Source organism: Penicillium rubens (assembly GCF_028828025.1).
Source record: "Penicillium rubens strain IBT 27055 chromosome Unknown utg000003l_segment0_segment0, whole genome shotgun sequence".
Classification (NCBI taxonomy): domain Eukaryota; kingdom Fungi; phylum Ascomycota; class Eurotiomycetes; order Eurotiales; family Aspergillaceae; genus Penicillium; species Penicillium rubens.
The window spans coordinates 1,705,443-1,727,362 of NW_026890601.1; the positions used below are offsets into that span (position 1 = coordinate 1,705,443).

Genomic DNA, 21,920 nt, shown 5'->3' on the forward strand with positions numbered 1-21,920 from the left:
GAAGTTATTAGAAAGAATCTGGTTCTTTGACTTGGATTCCGGCAGCTATTTATGTATCCCATTTTCTCGTATCCTTGGGTTTCGTCTCGATTGTCGTTTCTCGCCCTGAGGCTGAAAACCAGGCCCCGGGGCGACCACCTGGGCATGAACTTCCAAGGTTGTTTAGCCGCATGACTAGAATCGCCCGGGTGAGGATACTTCGGGTTTATTTTTATACGAGCATCATCTGATAAATGTAAGATCTGGTTTTAACGGAATTCGGTTTCTAGGTGACTTGGCTTTGTTCATTGTTCTAAAAAGGGAAATAACTCTTTGACATCAAGGAATTGTTTCAAGGGATTCCCTTCATAAAGAAAACCTCACTCTATTCGAAGAACAATACACGGTATTCCCTCTGAAGTTCGTATATAAATGACCTTCCTCGCTCCTTGAACTTCCCCCTGCCCATACCACTTTTCTCTATTTAACTAATCTAAACAAACGCCATGGCTGAGCAGATGAGTGTTGATCCGCAAGATCCTTATGCTTTTGATTACTTCCTAGGGAGAGACTTGGGTGCAATCAAGGGGAACCATACCTTGCACCGTCCAGAGTCGCAGGTCCGCCAGTTCCAATACAACGACTACAGTCACGTCTTTGCTTACAATGCCCAAGATCTCTTAGACCCCTCAAGCAGATTGTCACAAAGATATCCCCAAGTGAGTCAGGTTCTTCGAGAACGCCTAGGAGTAGCGTTCGGCAAACGGAATAACGAGGAATTCTCGAGGTGTAATTGCGGGGACGATTCAGGTCACAGATGCGACAGCGAAGTGTTTCAAAGACGCAACAGCACTTCATATCAAGATTTCATCTGTCTGAGTGCTGAGGGTAGGACCACTGCCAAGGCCGTATGCCTTTGTCCAGACCTTAAAAATCGAGTGCAGGTATATGGATTCATAGGCGCAGGAAGTAAGACCATCCCCTCCCTTTCATCTGATGTCTTTTGTATAGATTGCTAACTAATTACAGCATATGGCGCCACTTTCATCGCTCGCGAGAGAGGCGCTGCTGGTGCTTCCCTGGAGGATCTTGAACAATACGCAATCAAATCTCAAGTCCACACAACACAGTGGATGGACAGTGTATCTGGCGTACATTCTCAGATGGTGCCCTTCTGTGAGACTAGCGGAGAGACACGATATATGCCAGAAGAAGCCCTTCTTCTGATCTATCTCGACGATAGCAAAAGGTTCCCGCGGCTCAACTCAGTCTATACTCACGGTATGCTAACAGCAATTCTCATGACTCCCTGTGTCGATCCTAGCTATGAAGCCATTTCAATTATTAATGAGGATCATTTTAATAGGATAAAGTCAAGCGGGACCATACCCCCGCGCATCCGAAAGAGATATCCCCCGTTTCCAGCTTTTGATGGCAGCTATCTCATGTCCACAACCACCAAAGAACCTCAACTGGGGGAAACAGAAGGTTGTAAAGTTGCTTCCCAGCTTATACAAGCTATGATCGAGTTAGCTGACATGAGCGTCTGCCATGCTGATATGTCAGTGACAAATTATCTCATGGACCAAAACCTGAACGTTCAACTCATTGATCTTGGAATGATCCACTTCTCGCTGCATAAATCGGGGTTCATGAGTGAGATAGACCACTTCATTCCCTACCATGAGTACCAGATGATGCCTGAGCGAGCCATCGAACTGGAGAAGTACGACACTTGGAGGGACCCATGCCATGATGATGTCACTCTCGAAGAAATCTACTTACCTATTGACCAGCGGGACATTTGTTTGTGGAAATATTCAACGATCGTTTATGGTTTCCTGCATGGCTTCTGGTCCTGGGATGAGCCTGAACCAGTGCCGAAAAGTTTGAACTGGCACGGTAGGTATTATGGTCCTTACAATGATCCGTTCTATCCAGTAGTCAAACGCAGACGCAAGAGAATGATCAATGAGGATGTACCAATCAGCGAATCACTCTCACAGGACTGCAGGGATGTGTTACAAGCCACATTGTCTAGAGAGAAGTCTGAGCGGCCGTCATTGGAAGAATTATCGTCATTTCCTTGGTTTTCTCGCTGGTCCGCTGAAGAACTCGAGTCTGGTCGCCCTTTGAAAAGACCTTTCGTCAAGAAATTTCATAATAAGAGCCGTGCAGATGGTCGAAGGGGTTTCCCATGGCCAAGTATATCACTGGACCATGATATGTCAATCCCCGTCCTTAACACCCCGGGGTATAATGCTGATTACTCTGAGTATTCTACTGGGTCTTCTTATTATTCTACATATTCAGATCAACCTGGTGATTCAGAATATGAGCGACTTCCTCCTCAAGAGGCATCACCTTAACGCTTCCCTTCATCTACGTCGAGAATGTTGTTTCAAACAGTTCCAAGCTTGGGACTTGAATTGATAGTAATCAATGATCTGATATATGAATATTTTCTTGTCGCCGAACATACGTAGGTATAATGTGGTATAATGTAGAACTATCTACTCCACGGCTAGACGTCCTTAATATGTCGGGGAAAATGCGAGTTGGAAGGAAATGTATTGGTATGTAAGTCGCAGGAATATCTTGCAAGGGATGTTAAAATAGCAAGGCAGGTAAACTCAAGTAGGGCTCAATACGGCAGGTCGCATAATCACCTCTGTCATCAATGGCATATAAGAGAGAAAGTCGTAATCATCGCCGAAGGCTGTCTAGTCTCGCTTGGAGGTCATCGTCGCTCGTATTGCCTCCCCCTCCAATGGCCTGCGCAACACGAGTCTCATTCACCGGTGCTTTCTGTATGTGCTCGGGTGTATCACCAAGCTGTAGACGGAATATGTTAGCCTGCAGGATCCACTCTCCGATGTTTGGGGGAAACAAACCGCCTGGTTCAGATCGACACCAATCTCGTCCAAAACCTCCTTCAAAATATCTTCTCCTTCCTCTTCTTCTCCTTCCATTCCCGTGGCCTCGTCGATCGCATCATCCATCATCTCTTGCCGTTGGTCCATGACGTCGTTTTCTCGTTCAAATTCCATCGCGATCCGTTGTAGTGCTGGCAGATTCATCTGTCTGTTCATACTACCCAGAAGCATTGTGGCTCCTTTCATCGACTGCATCATCTGCTCATTGCTCCGGACGGTCTTGGAAGCAGCAATAGTCAGCGCATCGCGGAATCGGAAGAGTAGCGGAGGACTGCTTGTGCATACCTGAATGCGTAGGGAAATAGCCTGTAATTGGGTGCGCATTTGATAGAACTTCTGAATGTATCTGTTTTCGCCATCCAATCAGCCAATGCTGCCGCGATCAGTGAACAATCGAGAGAAACCGACCTCCGTGTCCGAACCAGGTCCTTGGCCTGGATCTTGCAGGCTCCAACTTGCCCATTTTTGGCACTCTTCTTGATATCTTGTACCAGCTTTTTCTCCTGATTTTCTAGTTTCACTCGCTCTCGGTCAAGCTCCCGTTGTGTTCGGTCCAAGGCACGCTGGTGTTTACGCAGACGCTCCGCGGGGGTCATGCGCTTTCCGAAAGCCCACTCGACGATCTGAGACATCGTGTGAGTAAATTACTACCCATGCACAAGCATTTAATATTGGCCTTACATTCATGATTGCGGAAAATAGGGGACAGTCAGTTCGAGGTGGGAAGTAAATCCAAGTACGATGTAGGAGCCTGGGTAGAAACAGTGACATCAATCGCGGTATGGTAATATTACAGATGCATTACTACAATACTGGGTCACATGCACGCTAAACCCCTTTTGGTCCGACGTCATCTTAAACCTTCCAAGAAATCGACCATCCCATATCCAAACAACCCCAAAAGACACGACTTCTCTTGGATGGATGTCACCCCCACGTTGAGGTTTTTTATTTGTCATGAGTCAGGAATATCACCCTGGTGAGGGCTCGTCTTCCGGAGCTGGCTCGTCCAGGTTCTCAGGCGAGGAAGAATTTCCCGAGCAGAATCCTTTTTTCCGTCCCCCGCCGACTTATATGACTGTGGGCAATGGTTCGACTTCGGAGAGCGCCACGGCCTTGATGACTTCGCTAAACCAAGATTCTGGCTATGGAGGTAGTATTGCCGATACGGAGGAGGATGCGAGCTCTGCTTGGCGTGCAGGGTTGATGGAGGATAGGCCGACTCCGGTGCATACTCCAACGCGTCCCGGAGAATGGAATCCCACAGGTAGGTGGCTGGAGGCCAAGCAATGGTGTGTTATCTATGGGGGAATATTGAGCTAATTTATATTGGGATGCAGCTGAGCATGAGAAGCAAGTGGTTGCCAGTCATGTCTCTCAACTACTATAGTATGTCTCGCCTCCCCGCAACAACCCAATAACGGGACTCCAAGGCTTACAGTATTTTCAGTAACTCAAATCGCACCAAGCTCGCTCGTGCGATCTCTCGGACTATCGACACACTGAAGGAGCTCCAGGACATGAACCGTCAATGGCCCGCCCACTATCCCTCCGTGCAGAGCACGCCCTCTTCCCCCATGGAAAGACCGCCACTGCATCAAACTCAATCCGAATTTGGAGGCAATGACAGCCGACCCGGCACCCCGCCCCGCCCAGATCTGAAGCGCGCAGCCACCTTGACGAGTGTCGACGAATTGGCAGAATCCAGTGCCTCGGCGCAACGCCGCGTCGTGACAGAGCCTAGATTAATGACCCCGCAGATTGCGCAAGAGTTCTCTATTCTTAAATTGGATCTGAAGCTCGGCGCTCTTTCTCAGGCAGAGCTAGTGCATTCCTTGGAGAAGGCATCGGTTGCCGCCCTGTTGGATGGAAAGATCAGCCAAAGCATGAAGCATCTCCTCTCGCTGCGAGACAGAATTGAGGATACCTCAAGTAAGGTCCTGATTACTGGTGATTTGAATGCAGGCAAATCGACATTCTGCAATGCTCTTCTGCGCCGAAAGGTGTTGCCAGAGGACCAGCAGCCTTGCACCAGCATCTTCTGCGAGGTCCTCGATGCTCGCGAAAACTGCAGCGTTGAAGAAGTCCACGCCGTTCACAAAGATACGCCATACAACCGCAATGACGAAAGCACATATGATGTCTATTCTCTGACCGAACTCGAAGACATCGTCATAGACAACACGAAGTACATGCAGTGCAAGGTCTACGTAAAGGATGTACGGTCTATTGACGAATCACTGCTGAACAATGGCGTTGTTGACATCGCTTTGATCGATGCACCCGGCTTAAACTCGGACTCGTTGAAAACTACGGCTGTCTTTGCTCGGCAGGAAGAGATCGACGTGGTTGTGTTTGTGGTCTCCGCCGCAAATCACTTCACGTTGTCTGCAAAAGAGTTCATCTTGAATGCTGCGCATGAGAAGGCGTATATTTTCATGGTAGTCAACGGATTTGATCAGATTCGCGACAAGCAGCGCTGCGAACGCATGATCTTGGATCAGATTGGCAAACTCAGCCCTCGCACATACAAGGAGGCTGGTGAACTGGTTCATTTCGTTTCAAGCAATGCTATACCTGTTGCACCTGCTGTCTCGCAATCTGGCTCCGGTGGTGGTGACGGCGGTGGCTCTGATCCTCATGATGATGACGATGATAAGGACTCCAAGGATAAGGGCAAAGGCAAAGAACGGGAGAAAGTCCAAGACTTCGAGAACCTTGAAGGAGCCTTGAGACGTTTTGTCCTTGAAAAGCGCTCCCGCTCCAAGCTTGCGCCTGCCAGAACTTATCTTCTGAATTTATTGGCTGACCTTAGCTCCCTTGCTACAGTCAACCGTGATGTTGCGCAATCAGAGCTTAAGCGAGTGACTGATGAATTAGCGGAGCTTGTTCCTGCGTTTGAGAACGGCAAGAAGAAGAAGGGGGAGCTTGCAGAGGGTGTCCACAAGGCTATCGACGAGTCATGCAACGACGTCTATGATCATACTCGTTCGACATTGACTAACACAATCACACGTGTTTCTGATGCAGACCTCGGTGTTGAATATCCTGGTCTCTTTTCAGCGTTCCAGTACGCCGAGGAACTGAAGCTGGCGATGCTGGATCAGATTGCTTCGTCTGTCAACGACTGCGAGAACTACGCCCGGGAGAAGACAGTCCAAGGGGTCGGTTTCATCCAAAATATCGGTCTTCTGCACATTGGTGAAGACAAATTCACTCCACTCAACTTCCGGGCGGATGCGATGTTCCGCCGTGGCCGTCGCCACACATTTGGCCGACAAATCGACACTGAGGTTGAGCTGTGGGATTTCTTCGATATTGCTAGTCTCTGGGAGCGCCAAGAGAAGATGGCCGGCACAGGCGTTGCAATGACTGCGGTCACTGTACTTGGAGGTAGAGCATTGGGCGGATTCAGTTGGGTGGATAGTGCCTTAAGTGCTGTCAGAGTCATTGGCCCGAACAACATGCGCCGGCTGTTCTTCCCTGGTATCCTTGCTGCTGGTGAGTTTTGCCCATTTGTTCTCACAAAGAATAACAATATACTAACATCCTACAAGCTGTTCTGACCACAGCTTATGTGCTCAGCTCCATCCCGACCACCCTTCCCCCACGACTATCGCGGAAGATCGCCGCCACTCTTGCTGAGATGGACTATGTCCACTCAAATGCCAATCGGATTTCGACTGAAGTTCGCCGCATGCTGCGCATGCCTGCCGCCAATCTTCAAACCTGTATCTCTCAGGATATTGAGGACCTTGGCAGACGCAAGCAAGAGGTCACCAAAATCCAGCAAGAGAGCGATGTTGCCACCAAGTATTTCTCTAACCTGTTCCGGGACAGCAGCGAGAACCGCCGCTCTATCGAGAATCTGGATCTTGATGCTCCCTTGCCCGGCGGAATGGCCGCGGCAATGCAAGCATAAGCCTACCTGCACCTTTGTACAACCACTCATGATTCCTACGATGTTTCTTTCACTCTTTTTCTTCTACCTCCTCACTTGTACAGCTTACATCTTTCTCTCACCCGTTCTCCATATTCTACTTAACTCTTCCTATGATGTGGCTTCGCGTCGGTTTTACGGTCATTCAGTTCAGGATTCCTGCCTCGTTGACTTTTATTGTATTCCATGACGTGATGGTGTGCACCAGAGGGAGTCTAATCCCTACCCAAGATTCCCCCTTAAATTAAGATTGCATCTAGTTCAAATTCTCTCTTGCTAGTGACCTCAAGGCCGCTGGTTTCCCTCCGTCTTTATTTACTTTATTCTATTTTTTTCCGTCCCTGGTTGTCTAGTATCAGAATGCAGCTTCTTCTCGAGACAACTCGTCACCATCACTATGATATGTAGGCCTGGTGACATGTAGCTTACTTGGTATTATTGAACCCAGTTGGATTATCATTGACAACCTTTAGATATCGCTCTTTCAAATTAAAATAGATAGACCAAAGAGGGCGCCAATCGCAATGCAATGCCACGCCTTCGCCGACGAGAGCCAAAAAAAAAAGCAAAACCAAGACGTCCATCCCATGTGCAAAAATCATTCATCATCTACTTTGACAGGCTGTTTCCTCGTCCTCCGCCCAGACCCCCACCCAATATCCTCCAACTCCCTCACTTCACCAACAAGCAAACCCGAGCTATCGGTCTTCATTGTCTTACCAGACAACTTCCCAGCATCTCTCAGGAACTCCGCCCTCATGGCAGCCGCATCTGGATCTTCATAATCCAGCTGCGTCATCTGCGGCGCCTGATTTTCCTCGTCTTCGTCCTCAATATGGGCAGGGAGCTTATCATTCAAGAAATCAAACTTCCCACCGCTGAGCATGGATGACAGACTCTGCGCGGCACGGCTGTTGCTGCGCGATATGGAATTGTCTCTAGTCGGGTGGGCGCTTTCCAAGGCGCTTCCGAGGCCGTCGTCGTTTAGTGTGTCGATAGAGCTGGCGCGTGAAACGGGGCGGGGGCCTTCTAGCATTCGGGCTGAAGAGTGGGATGGGGCACGGCCAAGGAGGGGCTTGCGCTTTCGTCGGGGTGGATTTCCGTCATCATTGGTCGTAGCGCTCTCGGACTGCTGTCGTGACTTGGCAGCGCGGGCTTGCTGTAGGAGCCCGCTCAGAGCGGTATCCAATGCGGATGGGCCAGTGGGTGGTGCCGAGTCGGTACTTGGCGTGGGCTGTTTGGCATTCGGTTCCACTGGAGCTTGCTTGTCTGGTACCCTGGGCGGGGTTGGAGATCGAGACTCTGGAACGGAGGGTTTTGGTGCGTCGGCCTCAAAGCCGTCGCCAACAATGGGGATTGTTCGGGTTTTTGCGCTCTTCACTGAATTTTGCTTCTGGGTCCGACTACCATTCATGGATTCGGTGGAGATGTTGTACGGGGACCCCGCTTGCCTTTCATCAAGATTTCTGTCGGGTTGCTTTCGCTTAGCAGATAAGGAACCGAGTTCCTCTGTGCTGCTAGTGTTTTGGGGTAATTGTCGTCGGACAATGTATGGCTCGAATGGCTTCTTTTGGCCGGTTTGAATAGATATCCAGAGCCAGTCAGCAGACACTGCTGGAACCCCCCACTGGGCAGTATGCCGCAGTTTTTCCACGCTGGCTGTTTTGGGGTCATTGCAAATCAGAACTGATGCTTTAGGCGTTAGGAAATCTCCATATGTGGCGCCCATCAACTCTACCAGTTTGCGTAGGTGTAAAAGATCGATACGTCCAAAGCCGGTGGAACAAATCCGCAACTCCGGAAATCCTAATGTCATCAGTGCATGTTTGAATATCGCATTTGATAGGATCTCACCTGGTATCGGGAACTTGGGGAACGGAGTGCTTGCCACATGAGACTCGGGTGGAACAAAAGCTCGCGCATCAATGCATCTTTCCAGCCACATTTCTGTCACGATCTCGCATTCAAATGCCATTTCATCTGTTGACGGAATCTCTGACCGAGGAGTCTGATACGGTACCATGATGAACAAACCATGTCCTGTTTTGGGAATAGTAGGGCTAGAGAACTCGTTCAGTGAATTCACCAATTGAGCTCCGTTATAGGTGAGATGCTCACGCAGAACTTTAGTCTAGAAAATTCATTAGTTAGTTCCAAGAAATGTGGACAGAAGCATGAGCACAAACCTGTTTGGAAGAGAATCCATTAATAAAGAAATAGGTCGTGTATAGAAATCCAAGGTCTTTTTGTGGAGCAGCCGGTGGCGGAGGACGAGACTGAGTGTCTTCAGAAAATGTAGTCTCGCTGGCGAATGACTTGTATGCTTGTATGACAGGTTTTGAGGCTTCAGGCGGTCCTTGTCCTTGTGGGTTCTTTTGTGGTCCAGCTGTCTCCTTATTATCGAATCCTGTTCCGACGATATCTCCCCAGATGCTTTCGTTTTGATCTACAAGCTTGGTACTTGCAATCCTGCGTAGTTTCCGAGGTCGCGGGTTCAAAGAGTTCTCTTTGGTAGTGCTGTCCCTTCGAGGAGGCTCCCTTTCCGTCGGCGAGGATCGATTCCATGCACCTATGCCTTGTTCTGCGGATGGTACCAGCGGGTGATATTTCTGCTCGTCTAGGATCATTCCACGCTCGATGCTGTCCGTGAACCATTTTACAGAAACAACTTTGATATTCCACTGTGTCGCAAACTTGTATTTTTCACCATCCGAGTTGCGCGCAATAAGATGCGTCACAGTTTTGGTCAGGTCTTTCCGATATTCGGCCCCGTTCTCCTCTGTTGTCTTCTGCATGTAGGCTCGAAAAGGAACTGCGGCGCATTTGTTAGCATTGCTCCATACTCAATTATGGAAACCAGTCAACTCACGGTCCGAGAACCCAGTGATGCAGATTTTTAGGCCATGCAATGTTGCCAGTCTGAATTGTTTCTCCAGCGCCTGTATGTCTATATCCTCTCCCTGCGTCCATGAGTGTCGTACGGCCTCAATCCATTCTGGGTCCATTGCCACCACGTCATTCCGTTCCCTTGCAACGAATTTGTATTTGTCGCTATTCGTGTCACCGACAAGCAAATGGGTTACGTCCGAAGTAAGGTGGATGCTATGCATCGCGCCCATTTGTTCCGCCATTTGGGTCAATGGAGTCTGTGCGATGGGAACGCAGGTCAGCCTGTGCTTGTGGCTTCACATGTCACCCCCTATTTGACACATACCCTCCTCTCAATTTGCACGGATGTAAAGCAGATGACTACACCCGTGAGAGGGTAGTCTTTGTCTGAAACATGGCTTGTTAGCAAATCGTGCTCGATTCGAAAGAAAAGGCTGTTCCACGTACTCGAAACGGCCATCCCTGCCATTCCTCATGATCGCAGGGTGCAAACTGCGTCGATAAAGTGTGATTGGCAAGATACTCTTCGGACTGGTGGATGGTAATCTCCGGATTCTGCATTCTCGTACCGCGTGTTTTGCGGTAATTGATGATCACGTGATTCAGCGTCCCATCGCATATTCCTTAGTATACTTGAATGCAGGTACACAAATTGCACTAAACTGCAATGTTAATCTAGTATCTTGTGCCCAATTGATGTGGCAAATGTATAATGACTCGTATATTGAGGTTGCTTGGGGCCAATATGTGGTGCATATTGAATTGTTAACCCGAAGTATATATTTCGGACAACACGCTATAGTATAGTGGTTAGTTGCCCAAAAGACCTTACTTCTCTGACTTTACATATAGAGTATAGAACATTCAGTCTCAATAAAATTGGTAGCTTCTTAAAATATGTGATGAATACAATCCTAGTGAGATAAAATCCGTATGCAGTGTTGTTTAGACCTAGACCTCGGTGGAAGCTGTTATCCTTATCAGTGACCCATCACGTGCCGATAATCGCGTCTGCAACGCGTTGAGGAAAATCGATCTGCGTCTCTATCGGAATTGCCTGGCGCGACCTCATTGTCTTGATTTGTATGCTGCATTTTATTTTATGCATGTTGTCAGATTCAGGGCGCGGGGTGTACACATAATTCGATCGATCTCTTTGACTTGCCCAAAGAGACTACCGAGTTCATTTGCGTATTCATCCTCATCTCGACCCGCCGCAGCCCCCGAGAAAATGTTCAAGAAAGCTCTCCAAGACCACCCAGGCAGTGGCGCGAAACCTCTTCACCAGTCCGACTTATTGCGTGCCAATGCAACGGCCCCCCCGAAGCCACAACCGCAATCACAATCCGGTGGTGTCAAACGAAAAGTTGAAGTGGCCGAGTCCTCGCTGGGGTCCCTTCATAACGCGGTTTATTTCGATGAAAACGACTTCGATGATGACCTGGACCTCGACGAGCCACAGCCACTGATTGCCCCGAGCGTGGCTGGCTCCGTCATTTCTAAGGCAGTCACATATCCAAGCCTTGACACTACCGCAAGAAACGGCCAGTCTGTTTACGGCAATGAATATTCAACAGACATCAATTACCCTGAGCTTCCGCCCATGTCCCAAGAAGCAGCAGCTCCTCAGAGTAGCATGCAGTTACCCTGGTCGTCATCCCCTCCCTCCCATTTCCAACCGCCCGTGAAGAAACCCCGTACCCTACCGTGGACCAAAGAAGAAGAAGAACCTCGCGAAGACAAGAAAAAGAGCTTTGTGACTCCCAAACGCTCAAGGCCCTCGGAACCATGGAACAAGTCCGAGAGCACCATCAAGGCGGAACAGAAAGAATTGCGACAAGAATACAAGAAAACTCAAAAAAGCGACGCGAACCCTAAACCACAGGACCGTTCAAAGATTGCCTCTGTTTTCTTGACTGATGAGCAAAAAGCTGTTTCTGACGCGGTTGTCGAACGCGGAAAGAGCATGTTCTTCACGGGTTCGGCAGGAACGGGAAAATCCGTACTCATGAGGGAAATTATTGCGAAGCTGCGCAACAAATATCGCAAAGAGTCCGATCGAGTTGCAGTGACAGCGTCAACAGGTCTCGCGGCCTGTAACATCGGGGGTGTGACCCTCCACAGTTTTGCCGGAATTGGTCTAGGCAAAGAGCCAGTGCTCGAACTAGTGAAAAAGGTAGGGGTTTCTCTACTCACATAGAAATTGCTGATGCTAACAACCTCCAGATTAAGAAAAACCAGAAAGCTCGAAATCGCTGGCTGCGCACTAAAGTCCTCATCGTTGATGAAGTCTCTATGGTCGACGGGGATCTATTTGATAAGCTTGAAGAGATTTCCCGACGAATTCGCAACAATGGTCGTCCTTTTGGAGGGATCCAGCTTGTTGTAACGGGCGACTTCTTCCAACTACCTCCCGTCCCGGACGGAAGCAACCGGGAGGCAAAATTTGCATTTGCAGCTGCTTCCTGGACAACTTGTATCCAACATACCATTCTTTTAACCAATATCTTCCGTCAACGAGACCCGGAGTTTGCTGATATGCTGAATGAAATGCGACTGGGGAAAATCACCCCTCGCACGATTGAGGCCTTCAGAAGGCTGTCTCGGCCACTTGATGTTAAAGACCAGATCGAAGCAACGGAACTGTATGTTATACTATGTAATGCTACTGTGCTAAAGCTGACTCTTCATAGGTTCCCAACGCGCGCTGAAGTGGAAGGTGCGAACTCTGCACGAATGGCGAGACTTTCTGGCGAGATCATGAGGTTCAACGCAGTGGATTCTGGGACAATCCAGGACCCTCAGCATCGCGAGAGACTGCTTGCAAACTGCATGGCCCCTCCTATGATCCAGTTGAAGAAGGGCGCTCAAGTGATGCTCATTAAGAATATGGAGGATTCCCTTGTCAATGGCTCTATTGGAAAAGTAGTAGCCTTCATGAGTGAAGATTACTTTGATTCCTACAAGGAAAACGACAAGAATTTCGCTGATGACGCGACTGCGAGCGATGATGAGCGGGCTAATCGGGCTCGGAAAAAGCTGAAACCTATGGGGTACAAAGAGGGCCCAGCCTCAACGGCTCGGAAATGGCCACTAGTATCTTTCCTGCAGCCTGATGGGTCAGAACGTCACTTGTTGTGTCAGCCTGAGACGTGGAAGATTGAACTTCCTAACGGAGAAGTACAAGCCCAGCGTCAACAAGTTCCGTTGATATTGGCGTGGGCTCTGTCCATCCACAAGGCCCAAGGCCAGACTCTTCAACGTGTGAAAGTTGACCTGGGCCGAGTGTTTGAGAAGGGCCAGGCTTATGTTGCACTCAGCCGAGCGGTATCACAGGAGGGACTGCAGGTCACCCGATTCGAGCCTCGCAAGGTGATGGTGCACCCGAAAGTAGTGGAGTTCTACTCCAACCTCGTCACGATCACAGAGATCAAAAAGTCCAAGTCATCAAGTGCTTTGAACCCAGATGACTTTGATGACGAAGACTTTTGATTCATATAGAAGATTATGAGGTATTCTCTTTCATTTTCCAAGTCAGAAATGGCATCTATCCAACCTTGGAAGACATCTGATTACTATGTACTTATCAATAATCCATCTATACCTACATACGTACCTAGGTATGTATGTATGTAGGTAGCTTGGCGGACCCACCGTTCCCCCGGAACTATATCAGTCAGGTCCTCCAGAAATATGATTCTTGTATCGAATGAAGGAATTTTTGGTTTTAGAATAGCCAACTATCAATGGGTTGGTTTATCGCTATATCAGAAAATGTTGGACAAGGAACGAACTCAGCTCAGACAAATGCAGAGATTGGGCCAGTTCATGCTGTCTCCATACTCCATGGGAATCGCATCCACTGGAAGATGTGTATCAAGTTTGTCTCGGTCTCCAGTTAGATTATTTAAGACAGGCGTGATCTCCCATTCCCGGGCCAATGCTCTCGTGTGAGTACAACTGCCGGCATCTGATCTCTCGGTAGGAATAGTATCAGAGGCACCGGCTTCTCTTCTTCCGATCAAGAGTTGGCTTTCTTCTTTCTTCAGCGCAACGGCTTCCTCATCACACTCATTCACATGGCATTTCTTCCTGCGCATTTTTGCGTTTATTCGGTCCAGCGAAGGTCGATTTAATCTCAACGAAGCAGCCAGGTGATGTCCGTGGATTGTAGCACTGGCGCAAATCTGTTTATCGCGTCATTTCCTGTAGCACGGGGTCCAAGAACCCATTCAGTACTGGGGTACACATCGGTCTTAACGCCTACCGGGCCCGAAACCTCAGCTTGAGAGCGAACGTGACGTGCGTCCTGAGAATTCCCAACATCCTGAACAGTCCCGTCATTGTCTGCGTACTCCTCTTTCTCTTGTTATCTGCGAGAGGAAGGTGGTATAGTTGAACAAGCTTCGCATCGATGAGGTTATTATCGTTGAAAAACGAGTCGCCTAGGGTGGTTAATTCATCGATCGTGGTGCGGCCAAGTGCATAACAGCGGGCTCTTCCTAATATAGCGATCCCTCGTCGACTTGTAGCTAATGGGTGTCCGTGCCATGGCTTAAGGGTAGTAGGAAGCTTAAGAAAATCGATAGGAAAGCGGCCGATACGGAAGAAATCGTCTAGGTAGTAACCGCGATATAGCCCACCGATCGCGTCGTGTTGCACTAGGTCTTTTGAGGCGAGTGATCATGGTCCTTGGCGGTTGGGACGATTCGGCAAGATGGTAGATCATATTGAGCACGACGCTGCTGGTCTTCAATTTCGTGTCTTATGGAGAAGGTCAAATCTGTTGGAAGGAACACCCAGCCGGGGTAGTTGAAACAGGCGAAAGCAGTATAGCAAGTAGGACAAAGCTGGATACAGCTCATCGCTTTACTGAGAACGGGAACAGACCGGCTTCTCTCCAATGTTGGACCTTGAGGAGACATATGTAAACACTTGACCATCTTCCTGTGCAACAACATGGGCGAATTCACGGTGGTCGAACAATTCCAACATTCCGCGCCAGACAAGCGGTAAGCTCGAGCTTCACCGTATCACTAAAGGTGTTTGAAATGTCTGTCCGAGGTTGTGAATCTTCAAAGCGAGCGGAGCGAGCAAGGGCATCGGAGCCGGCTGGTTCGATTTACCTTCTATCATTAGCTGATGCTGGATGGATTTTGGGAGCCATCTCACCTCTGTAATAGGCTAGCTGGTCGGGTTCATATAGGGAAGAAGCCATCAAGCTCACATGCGACTCGCAATCTGAACAGTTGGAAAGAGGAAGGAGTATTATGGTAAGTATACATAGTCCCAGACTTCCCAGCTGGGATATGGTCCCCCTTCGTTATGGTCGAGTGGTAAAATTGACATATTTCAAAGGTTCCAAGGTTATACATAAAAACATTAAAGGTCTCTTTTCTGGCCCTTTCTGCTGTCTACCGGACAATCTGAGAAGGGTGAGAGAATATCTACAACTATAACTAAACATCAAAAAAAGACTACCTGATAAGCCGAGCAGATGGGGTTATAGCCTAACAGATTATATTGCTACAGCATGCCACGCTTGCTTTCACCTGAAAATTGAAATATCCAATTTACTACAGTTTCATCTGATATTCTTCAATTTAGTATTTCTCCAAGTATAAGCAGACAGGCCGCACCCCACGGCTTATCGCTTATCGCTTATCACGTATGATAAGATAGAGTCACGTGCCCCGATCGAGCTGTGTCTCACAGCTCTTTCGTCCGATCTCCGTGGGATCATCTCAAGTGTGACGCGCTCACTAAGCAAATACAATTGCATGCTTGATGATTGTTTAGCTGGACTACGAAAGCTCGCAATCGTCATGGCTTCTGAATTCATTGGCTATAATGTGCTGGTGACATTGAGAGAGCCACAGGGTGGCAGGCTAATGGGCCAGGTCGCCAATGTGTTTGGGCAGCGCTTGCTGCTCCAGGATGGTGAGCTATGAATGAGTTCAATATATATGTATGTCATCATTAACCTTTTTGATACATAGTCACATTTCTCTGGAATGGTCAACGCCTGCCTCAATATTCTATTGATGCCTCTGCTATCATCGACCTCTCTCTTGAAACCAATACCCAGGCTCCCTCGCAACCTCAGCCACTGTATCAGCACCAGCCTAACCCCCAGCTTCAACCTTACACAGCAATGCATTTACCCCCAGCTCCTACTCAATCTACTCCAACACAGCAACAATTTACCGACCCGGCTATTCTGAGTTTTTCGAAAGCCCCTCTCGCACCTAAACCGTTTGCTGAGAATGTCTCGCCGGCTGTCCCCGCCAACCAAATACCTGGGGCGGTCTCGGCCTCTTTGAGTGAGCCGTTTAGCAGCCTGGAATTGAATGCGGATAGTGGGAAGACCGGATTACAAGGGACCTCCCACAAGAAAGTACTCCAAAGCCCGCAGGAACTGTCACCCTCAAAGCAGACACCAAAGCGGAATCGACGTGCCAACCAAGAAAATGCGCGGGAAGAGAGAGGATATGTTAAACACGGCGCCGCGGCAAGCACCAACCCTAAGAGCAAAGGCTGGCGCCAGACTGCGTTTGTTGAGCCAGCTGCCCCTGCATTCCAGGATTCACCTGAAGCTATGAGCCGGTCTGGAACTAAACTTCGCAAAAAGAAGTCACGCCGTTATGCCGAGGATCCAAGTGGCTGGGCAACCGAAGATGCTACTGATATCCAAGAGCTGGGCGAATTCGATTTTGAAAGCAACCTGTCCAAATTTGACAAGCGGACAGTGTTTGAACAAATTCGAAACGACGACACTACCGCAGATGACGAGCGTCTGGTGAGTTTCAACCGAAAAGTCAAGCCGGGCACCAACGGCGGAAAGAACCTACACTGGACGGAGAATGTACTCGATAGCCCACAGAACAGCGACACCGGAGATGATATCGAAGGAATTAGTGAAATAAAACTGAGCAGTGAGACCATCTCCGGACGCGAGCGGGCAAGAGCCCCTGCACATGCCCAACCTCCCCGCAAAGATAGCGCGATACAGGCGCCGCCAATGGTGCCACAGCTCAGTGCGCTTGGCCGCAGTCAGCTTCACGTCAACATTTCTCGCACAACCAGTCCCCGACCAAGCAGATCATCGGTGTCGCCTATGATTGCTCCCAATGTTTCTAGTGCTGGTTCGCTCCGGCTCACAACCACCAATCGCAGCTGTCCTACGGTGAGCCCCTTGCAGACTCTGGAGATCGAGCAAATCTCGGTCGCCGAGTTTGGCTTGGCCGATGAGATCATTACAGAGAATGCAGGCCGGGGAATAGCAGAGGCCGCTGTGGCTCTTCTGTCCAATGATGCTGCCGCACCTACCATGCTTATACTTACTGGCAACCATCGTACTGGGGCAAGGGCTATTGCTGCTGCTCGCCATCTTCGTAACCGAGGCCACCGGGTTACAGTCTGCTTGCTCGGACTCGAACACGAAGCTGAATTGCTAGAGAACTGCCGCAAACAGCTTGATATTTTCCGCAAGGTCGGGGGTCGCGTACTGAAATGGGAAGAACTATCCACTCGCTTGGCCACCTCAGACTTGGGGCCCGACCTGATTATCGACGCTTTATTCGGCATGCATCTGTCCTTTGACGACCTTCGAACAGACGACCAAGGTGTGGCCTTTGAGATGATTTCGTGGATGAATCGGAGCAACGTCGATGTGTTGTCTGTGGATGTCCCTTCCGGACTCAATGCTTCTACTGGTATGTACTTACGGAGACCAGTCCGAACCAGTGCAACTAATACAGAACTATCCACAGGCGAGGTTACTCTAGCCGAAGGTGGCCGGCTGTGCGTCAATGCCACATCGGTCGTGTGCCTCGGAGCGCCGAAAACTGGTGTGCTGAACGCTCTTCTGTCTGGCGAAAGACTGTCCTGGAACTTGTCAGTTGCCGACATCGGAATCCCTCAGGTCGTCTGGAGAAAGTACGGTACCCGTCGTCGCCATGGGATTGATTTCGGGAACAAATGGGTCGTGCCATTGAAGTACCAACCATTGCTTTCCTAAACACAACAACCCTTTCTAATAACATGAATTACCACGATTTATATTGTCATCGGAGGCGTTTTCAATTTGCGAGATGATTCAGGCGGAGCTGGTAGCTCACTTCACAGCGTTTGTTTTAATGATGCATGGGCTTCCAGGATTTCCTGCGGGAAAGGATAGCACTTGTACATGTATGATTAACCCTTAGCCTTGTTCTGACCTCAAGATCTGGACAACATGGCCCAAAAACCCAAAATGTCGAATTTAGGTGACGAAAGTGGAATTTTAAGCTCATATTTCCCTTGTAGAAGTTGGTTGACAGCTCACTTTAGTAGGTTTCAGTGGCCGCGGATCATTAACCAGCAGCAAGTATGAAGTTAGCTACTTGTTCACAATGCACTACGAGGACACTTGATCTGTCAAGTACCATCCTAGTTACTAAAGCATCAGAACCACGTCCGTAGAGTCCAAGCTCGTGGACGAACTCTAGGTAGGAGATATCCAACTTTGCCCGGCGCATTTGGATTTTGAAGCGAAACGAATGCAGGTGTAAATGACGAGAGGCAGGATCCTCAAGAGACGACGAACCGATATCCGACTTGAGAGTCTAATAATATTATACCTAGGTATGGTAGATTTGTGTATTGCCTATTGTTCTTCAATAGCACATATATCACTTCAATGTTGGTATTGTCTCATCTTTATTCAACGTTCAATATTCTTTCAATACTTGATTACTTTGACTACACTCTTATTCTCATGTACATTCACCCCAGTATTCACTGGCTAATCATGTTTGAATCTAATTGAATCTATTGGTCCTCTTGACAACGAGATTGTACAATATCACTTCAACCTCACATATACGTCCATTCCTTATTAGTTCGCTCATTATCTATTGTTCTACTACCATACTTCCATAGAAACATAATACCTATTCATCATGTAGTAATTCACTCGAAGGAGTATAAGATTCGATGAAGCTCCCCTTCATCCTTGCTTTTTTTTCCCTTTCCCTCGCTATGACCAACGATGGCTCCAATTCGCTCTCGACGAACTCTTCGCCCGCGCTGGCCGCGTGGCGGCACCAAGAGAAACGCCGCTGAGCGAGTCTTCAACATCCCAGAGCTGGTCTCTGAGATTGTCCACTGGCAGGTCCAGGGACTTGGCGACTTTGCCTACGAGAAGTCGCGGGACATCGGAGGAAAGAAGCAGTGGGTGATGCCAACGAAGTTCCGGCGATGGACATATGGGCGGGGTACCAAGCGGGAGCCCTACATGGAGGACCAGGCAGGTTATATCTGGCAATTTGCCGCGCTGAACCGGGCGTGGTATACGGAGGTAATCCACCGCCAAAGAATCTGGAAGAACACTATGGGTGCGATGAACACGCCGGCCGTGTCTCGCTCACTGGACGTGATCTTCGCAAAGGTCCCCGCCCACTTCCGCCAACAGTACGCTGACCACGTTGAGCTGGCCTCGCTGGTCACCGTCGACGCCGGGGACGCCCGTGCTGCTGACGCTGCGCTGCGGGATGTTCGTTTCCCAAAGCTGCGGGTGCTGAAATTGTGCGTGCGAGGGAGCAGTCGCGACTCTGACATTCGGACCCTTATGGATGGCGCTCATATCCCGTGCATCCAGGGCGAATCTGTCACCGTCCTCTCCATCTGCAGCCATGGCGGAAGAGAGCCGGAATGGAGATGGCCTCTCCATGGGCTGCCCGAAGATTGGGCAAAGTTGTTCAGACGGATTTCGGTATGTTTCTGCCACAGCTATTTTGATACAAGTTCTGTGCTGATGCTTTCTTATAGGTTGTGTTTCCGAATCTCGAGAAAGTCGAGATCGGACACAACGTCCTTGTCGCCGACAAGGTTGTCAAAAGCTTCGCTCGTCGGCACCCAGCCCTACGGACCCTTGAGCGGCGCCAGACCGAGAATGAAATTTCGGGCTTCGATCTCCAACACGAGTCTGCCCAAGCTCGAGTCTGAGATTGCTGCATTTGGGCCGTTCCGAGGGTGGGTTGCTACGACCGTTGCTTGGAAAAATCGTCTGATTGAAAGGGCAGGGGGGCCACGAATCATATATACGGTCTTTACCCAGGTGGATATAAAAGGAGCTGACGATATGATGTATGATGACCTCATGTCCAATTTCCTTCCAAGGTTAAGCCGCGGAATTCAGCTCCAAACCTGAGGATGCCTACATCTGCGTTGTTTGTGTACAACGAAACACGGAATGCTGAAAAAAGGCTCATGATTGACTTCAATGTTGGGAAATTCCCTCCATCCCAAGCCTGCAACAACCCAATGTCCAACCACACTACGTTTGGGGAGCCGGAATCTTCGAAGTACCGGCTCTTGAGAGAAACCGGGTCACTCGCAATCACAAACAAATGCAAACGACGGATTGACGAGAGTTCTGATTCCAGACATTCGACCCTAGTGGCCTTCCTCATTTCTATCTCCAAACACCCTCTCATACACCACGCAAGAAACCATCCAAGGCCAAACTTGAGGATGGTGCAACAATGGAGGCTCAAATCGACGGATACTTTGGGATGGTCCAGTCAAGAACATCCTTGGATGCCATCGACAGCAATTCGACTCGTTTATCAACCAAAACAACAACATTGTCGACTTCCCACATCCTGAACAAATAATGTGCGCTTCTTACAAGTTTGGGAGGTCTACATTTGTGGAGGCCACAACACGGCCGGATGGCTGTTGCCAAAGAGATGGAAGCCACTTTTGGCCGAAGCTCTACGAAAGGTGGACTGAACCACATACAGGATCTTGGTCGCCGTAGCCAAGTTGCAATGGCCCTTTGATTCCTATCCGTTACCAAAGTCTCAAGAACCCCCTTCGACTTTGACGCAAAGGAGACCCTTATCTGCTGGAAGCTCCTCACCTACTTCTACCGGCAAATCTCGAAGGCTGAGAGTCTCGAAGCCTACCTCGCCGCTACTCCTCACATCCGCCTTGCGGTGCCGCCTGAGCTTACGAGCTCGCGGCCCGGTACTGCCGGTACGACCTCTACCCCTGTCCCTAGCCGTGGTACGTCGACCCAGTCCCGTGATGATTCGCAGGCCCTCCTGGACCTCCTGAAACTGTACCCCTCGGACCTTCCTGACAATGCTAACGAGGAGCCCCGATACCCCCGGTTCCGCCACCGCTTCTCGTGAAGTCGCCGTCTCCGGCAGAGTATACATCTTTCAAGCCCAGTGCCTTCTTCTCATCGGAACCAGCTGGAGGAAATGGACGGAGAGTTGGAGCGCCTCAACCAGGCTTTAAGTGACATCCAGACCGAAGAGGAAATTGACGCCTTTGAGGAGCAGAAGATCTGGAGCCAGGTCGGTTAGGCATGTCGAAAATGGGGACCAGTCTACGGCAGTCTCTAACCGCCTTCAAGAGTCCCGTCATTATCCTCCCATCGCAGAGAAACACGGCAACGATATTGCAAACTCTGGACATTTTGTCCTCAGAGTGGGCTCCTAGGCTCAGATATCCACTCCCTCTTCTGGCGATGTCCGAGTCCCCGTCTAGGGATATTCTGTCAGTATCCCTCATACTGAAGCAACGATACTGATAGTATCACTGTGTACACTGCTGCCATCGCCGTTCCTGGACTGCCCAGATACAATATTTAGCGGATACGCTGGCACCCACGTCACCCATCCATCGGTCCATTGGGATTTTCACCCGCACCGCGAAGACCTAGAAGCTCCTATCACCCTATGTGCAATATCTCACGGTACCCAGCTCTTCACTAGCACTGTAGCGGTGCTGGAACATCGGTTATCGACACCCTAGCGATTCACCAACAGCCACCCTGCAATTCAAAAAGTGCCTCCTGGTAGCTCCCAGCTCAAGAAACGAGATTCTAGCACCTCCCGTCCCGCCGCTTCGACCATCTCTTCGACCTGTCCGAACTGAAGGGGAAAGAGACGTCCCGAGCAACCGCCGGCCCAAGACGTGAGTGATCCAGCTGTCTCTCAGTCAATGCAAGGTCGTTTCATCCCGTTGACCAGTTTCCGGTGTGGGCTTCGCGTTCATTGAGTGGAATGAAATCCTACCAAGGCATACGGCCGTGCGCATCTAGGTAGCAACTATAACTTAGTCTGAATCGGACCATCTTGTCTTTTTCCCCTCTATCAAAATATCCAACCAAATCCAATTTA

General features: G+C 49.4%; 10 protein-coding genes across 10 annotated transcripts; 6 read left to right on the top strand and 4 right to left on the bottom strand.

Moving 5' to 3' along the window:
- Nucleotides 1–485: 485 nt before the first annotated feature.
- On the top strand, nt 486–2,348 carry N7525_006852 (Protein kinase domain-containing protein; the record flags this gene model as incomplete). Its single annotated transcript, XM_002567360.2, has 2 exons — nt 486–948; nt 1,009–2,348. 2 exons carry the CDS (start codon nt 486–488, stop codon nt 2,346–2,348), a joined length of 1,803 nt encoding a protein of 600 aa, XP_002567406.2.
- A 337-nt stretch (nt 2,349–2,685) lies between these two features.
- On the bottom strand, nt 2,686–3,547 carry N7525_006853 (ESCRT-III subunit protein DID4; the record flags this gene model as incomplete). The annotated part of the gene is made up of 4 exons (XM_002567361.1): nt 2,686–2,814; nt 2,874–3,134; nt 3,201–3,261; nt 3,324–3,547. The coding sequence occupies 4 exons, from the start codon at nt 3,545–3,547 to the stop codon at nt 2,686–2,688; spliced, it is 675 nt and encodes a 224-aa protein (XP_002567407.1).
- A 314-nt stretch (nt 3,548–3,861) lies between these two features.
- Nucleotides 3,862–6,837, top strand: N7525_006854 (mitofusin; the record flags this gene model as incomplete). Its single annotated transcript, XM_002567362.2, has 4 exons — nt 3,862–4,182; nt 4,256–4,304; nt 4,366–6,416; nt 6,473–6,837. Exons 1-4 carry the CDS (start codon nt 3,873–3,875, stop codon nt 6,835–6,837), a joined length of 2,775 nt encoding a protein of 924 aa, XP_002567408.1. The 5' UTR covers nt 3,862–3,872.
- A 616-nt stretch (nt 6,838–7,453) lies between these two features.
- On the bottom strand, nt 7,454–10,213 carry N7525_006855 (uncharacterized protein; the record flags this gene model as incomplete). The annotated part of the gene is made up of 5 exons (XM_061213843.1): nt 7,454–8,986; nt 9,042–9,667; nt 9,725–10,001; nt 10,070–10,131; nt 10,192–10,213. The coding sequence occupies 5 exons, from the start codon at nt 10,211–10,213 to the stop codon at nt 7,454–7,456; spliced, it is 2,520 nt and encodes an 839-aa protein (XP_061068274.1).
- A 762-nt stretch (nt 10,214–10,975) lies between these two features.
- N7525_006856 (DEAD/DEAH box helicase) lies at nt 10,976–13,236 on the top strand (the record flags this gene model as incomplete). Its single annotated transcript, XM_002567364.2, has 3 exons — nt 10,976–11,920; nt 11,971–12,389; nt 12,438–13,236. 3 exons carry the CDS (start codon nt 10,976–10,978, stop codon nt 13,234–13,236), a joined length of 2,163 nt encoding a protein of 720 aa, XP_002567410.2.
- A 302-nt stretch (nt 13,237–13,538) lies between these two features.
- On the bottom strand, nt 13,539–13,844 carry N7525_006857 (uncharacterized protein; the record flags this gene model as incomplete). The annotated part of the gene is made up of 1 exon (XM_061213844.1): nt 13,539–13,844. The coding sequence occupies one exon, from the start codon at nt 13,842–13,844 to the stop codon at nt 13,539–13,541; it is 306 nt and encodes a 101-aa protein (XP_061068275.1).
- An 869-nt stretch (nt 13,845–14,713) lies between these two features.
- On the bottom strand, nt 14,714–14,962 carry N7525_006858 (uncharacterized protein; the record flags this gene model as incomplete). Its single annotated transcript, XM_061213845.1, has 2 exons — nt 14,714–14,856; nt 14,917–14,962. 2 exons carry the CDS (start codon nt 14,960–14,962, stop codon nt 14,714–14,716), a joined length of 189 nt encoding a protein of 62 aa, XP_061068276.1.
- A 607-nt stretch (nt 14,963–15,569) lies between these two features.
- Nucleotides 15,570–17,764, top strand: N7525_006859 (mRNA decapping enhancer EDC3; the record flags this gene model as incomplete). Its single annotated transcript, XM_061213846.1, has 3 exons — nt 15,570–15,684; nt 15,744–17,459; nt 17,517–17,764. 3 exons carry the CDS (start codon nt 15,570–15,572, stop codon nt 17,762–17,764), a joined length of 2,079 nt encoding a protein of 692 aa, XP_061068277.1.
- A 1,011-nt stretch (nt 17,765–18,775) lies between these two features.
- N7525_006860 (uncharacterized protein) lies at nt 18,776–19,731 on the top strand (the record flags this gene model as incomplete). The annotated part of the gene is made up of 2 exons (XM_002567366.1): nt 18,776–19,498; nt 19,555–19,731. The coding sequence occupies 2 exons, from the start codon at nt 18,776–18,778 to the stop codon at nt 19,729–19,731; spliced, it is 900 nt and encodes a 299-aa protein (XP_002567412.1).
- Nucleotides 19,732–20,049: 318 nt separating this feature from the next.
- Nucleotides 20,050–21,237, top strand: N7525_006861 (uncharacterized protein; the record flags this gene model as incomplete). Its single annotated transcript, XM_061213847.1, has 5 exons — nt 20,050–20,114; nt 20,186–20,349; nt 20,590–20,902; nt 20,960–21,096; nt 21,152–21,237. 5 exons carry the CDS (start codon nt 20,050–20,052, stop codon nt 21,235–21,237), a joined length of 765 nt encoding a protein of 254 aa, XP_061068278.1.
- Between the last annotated feature and the right edge of the window lie 683 nt (nt 21,238–21,920).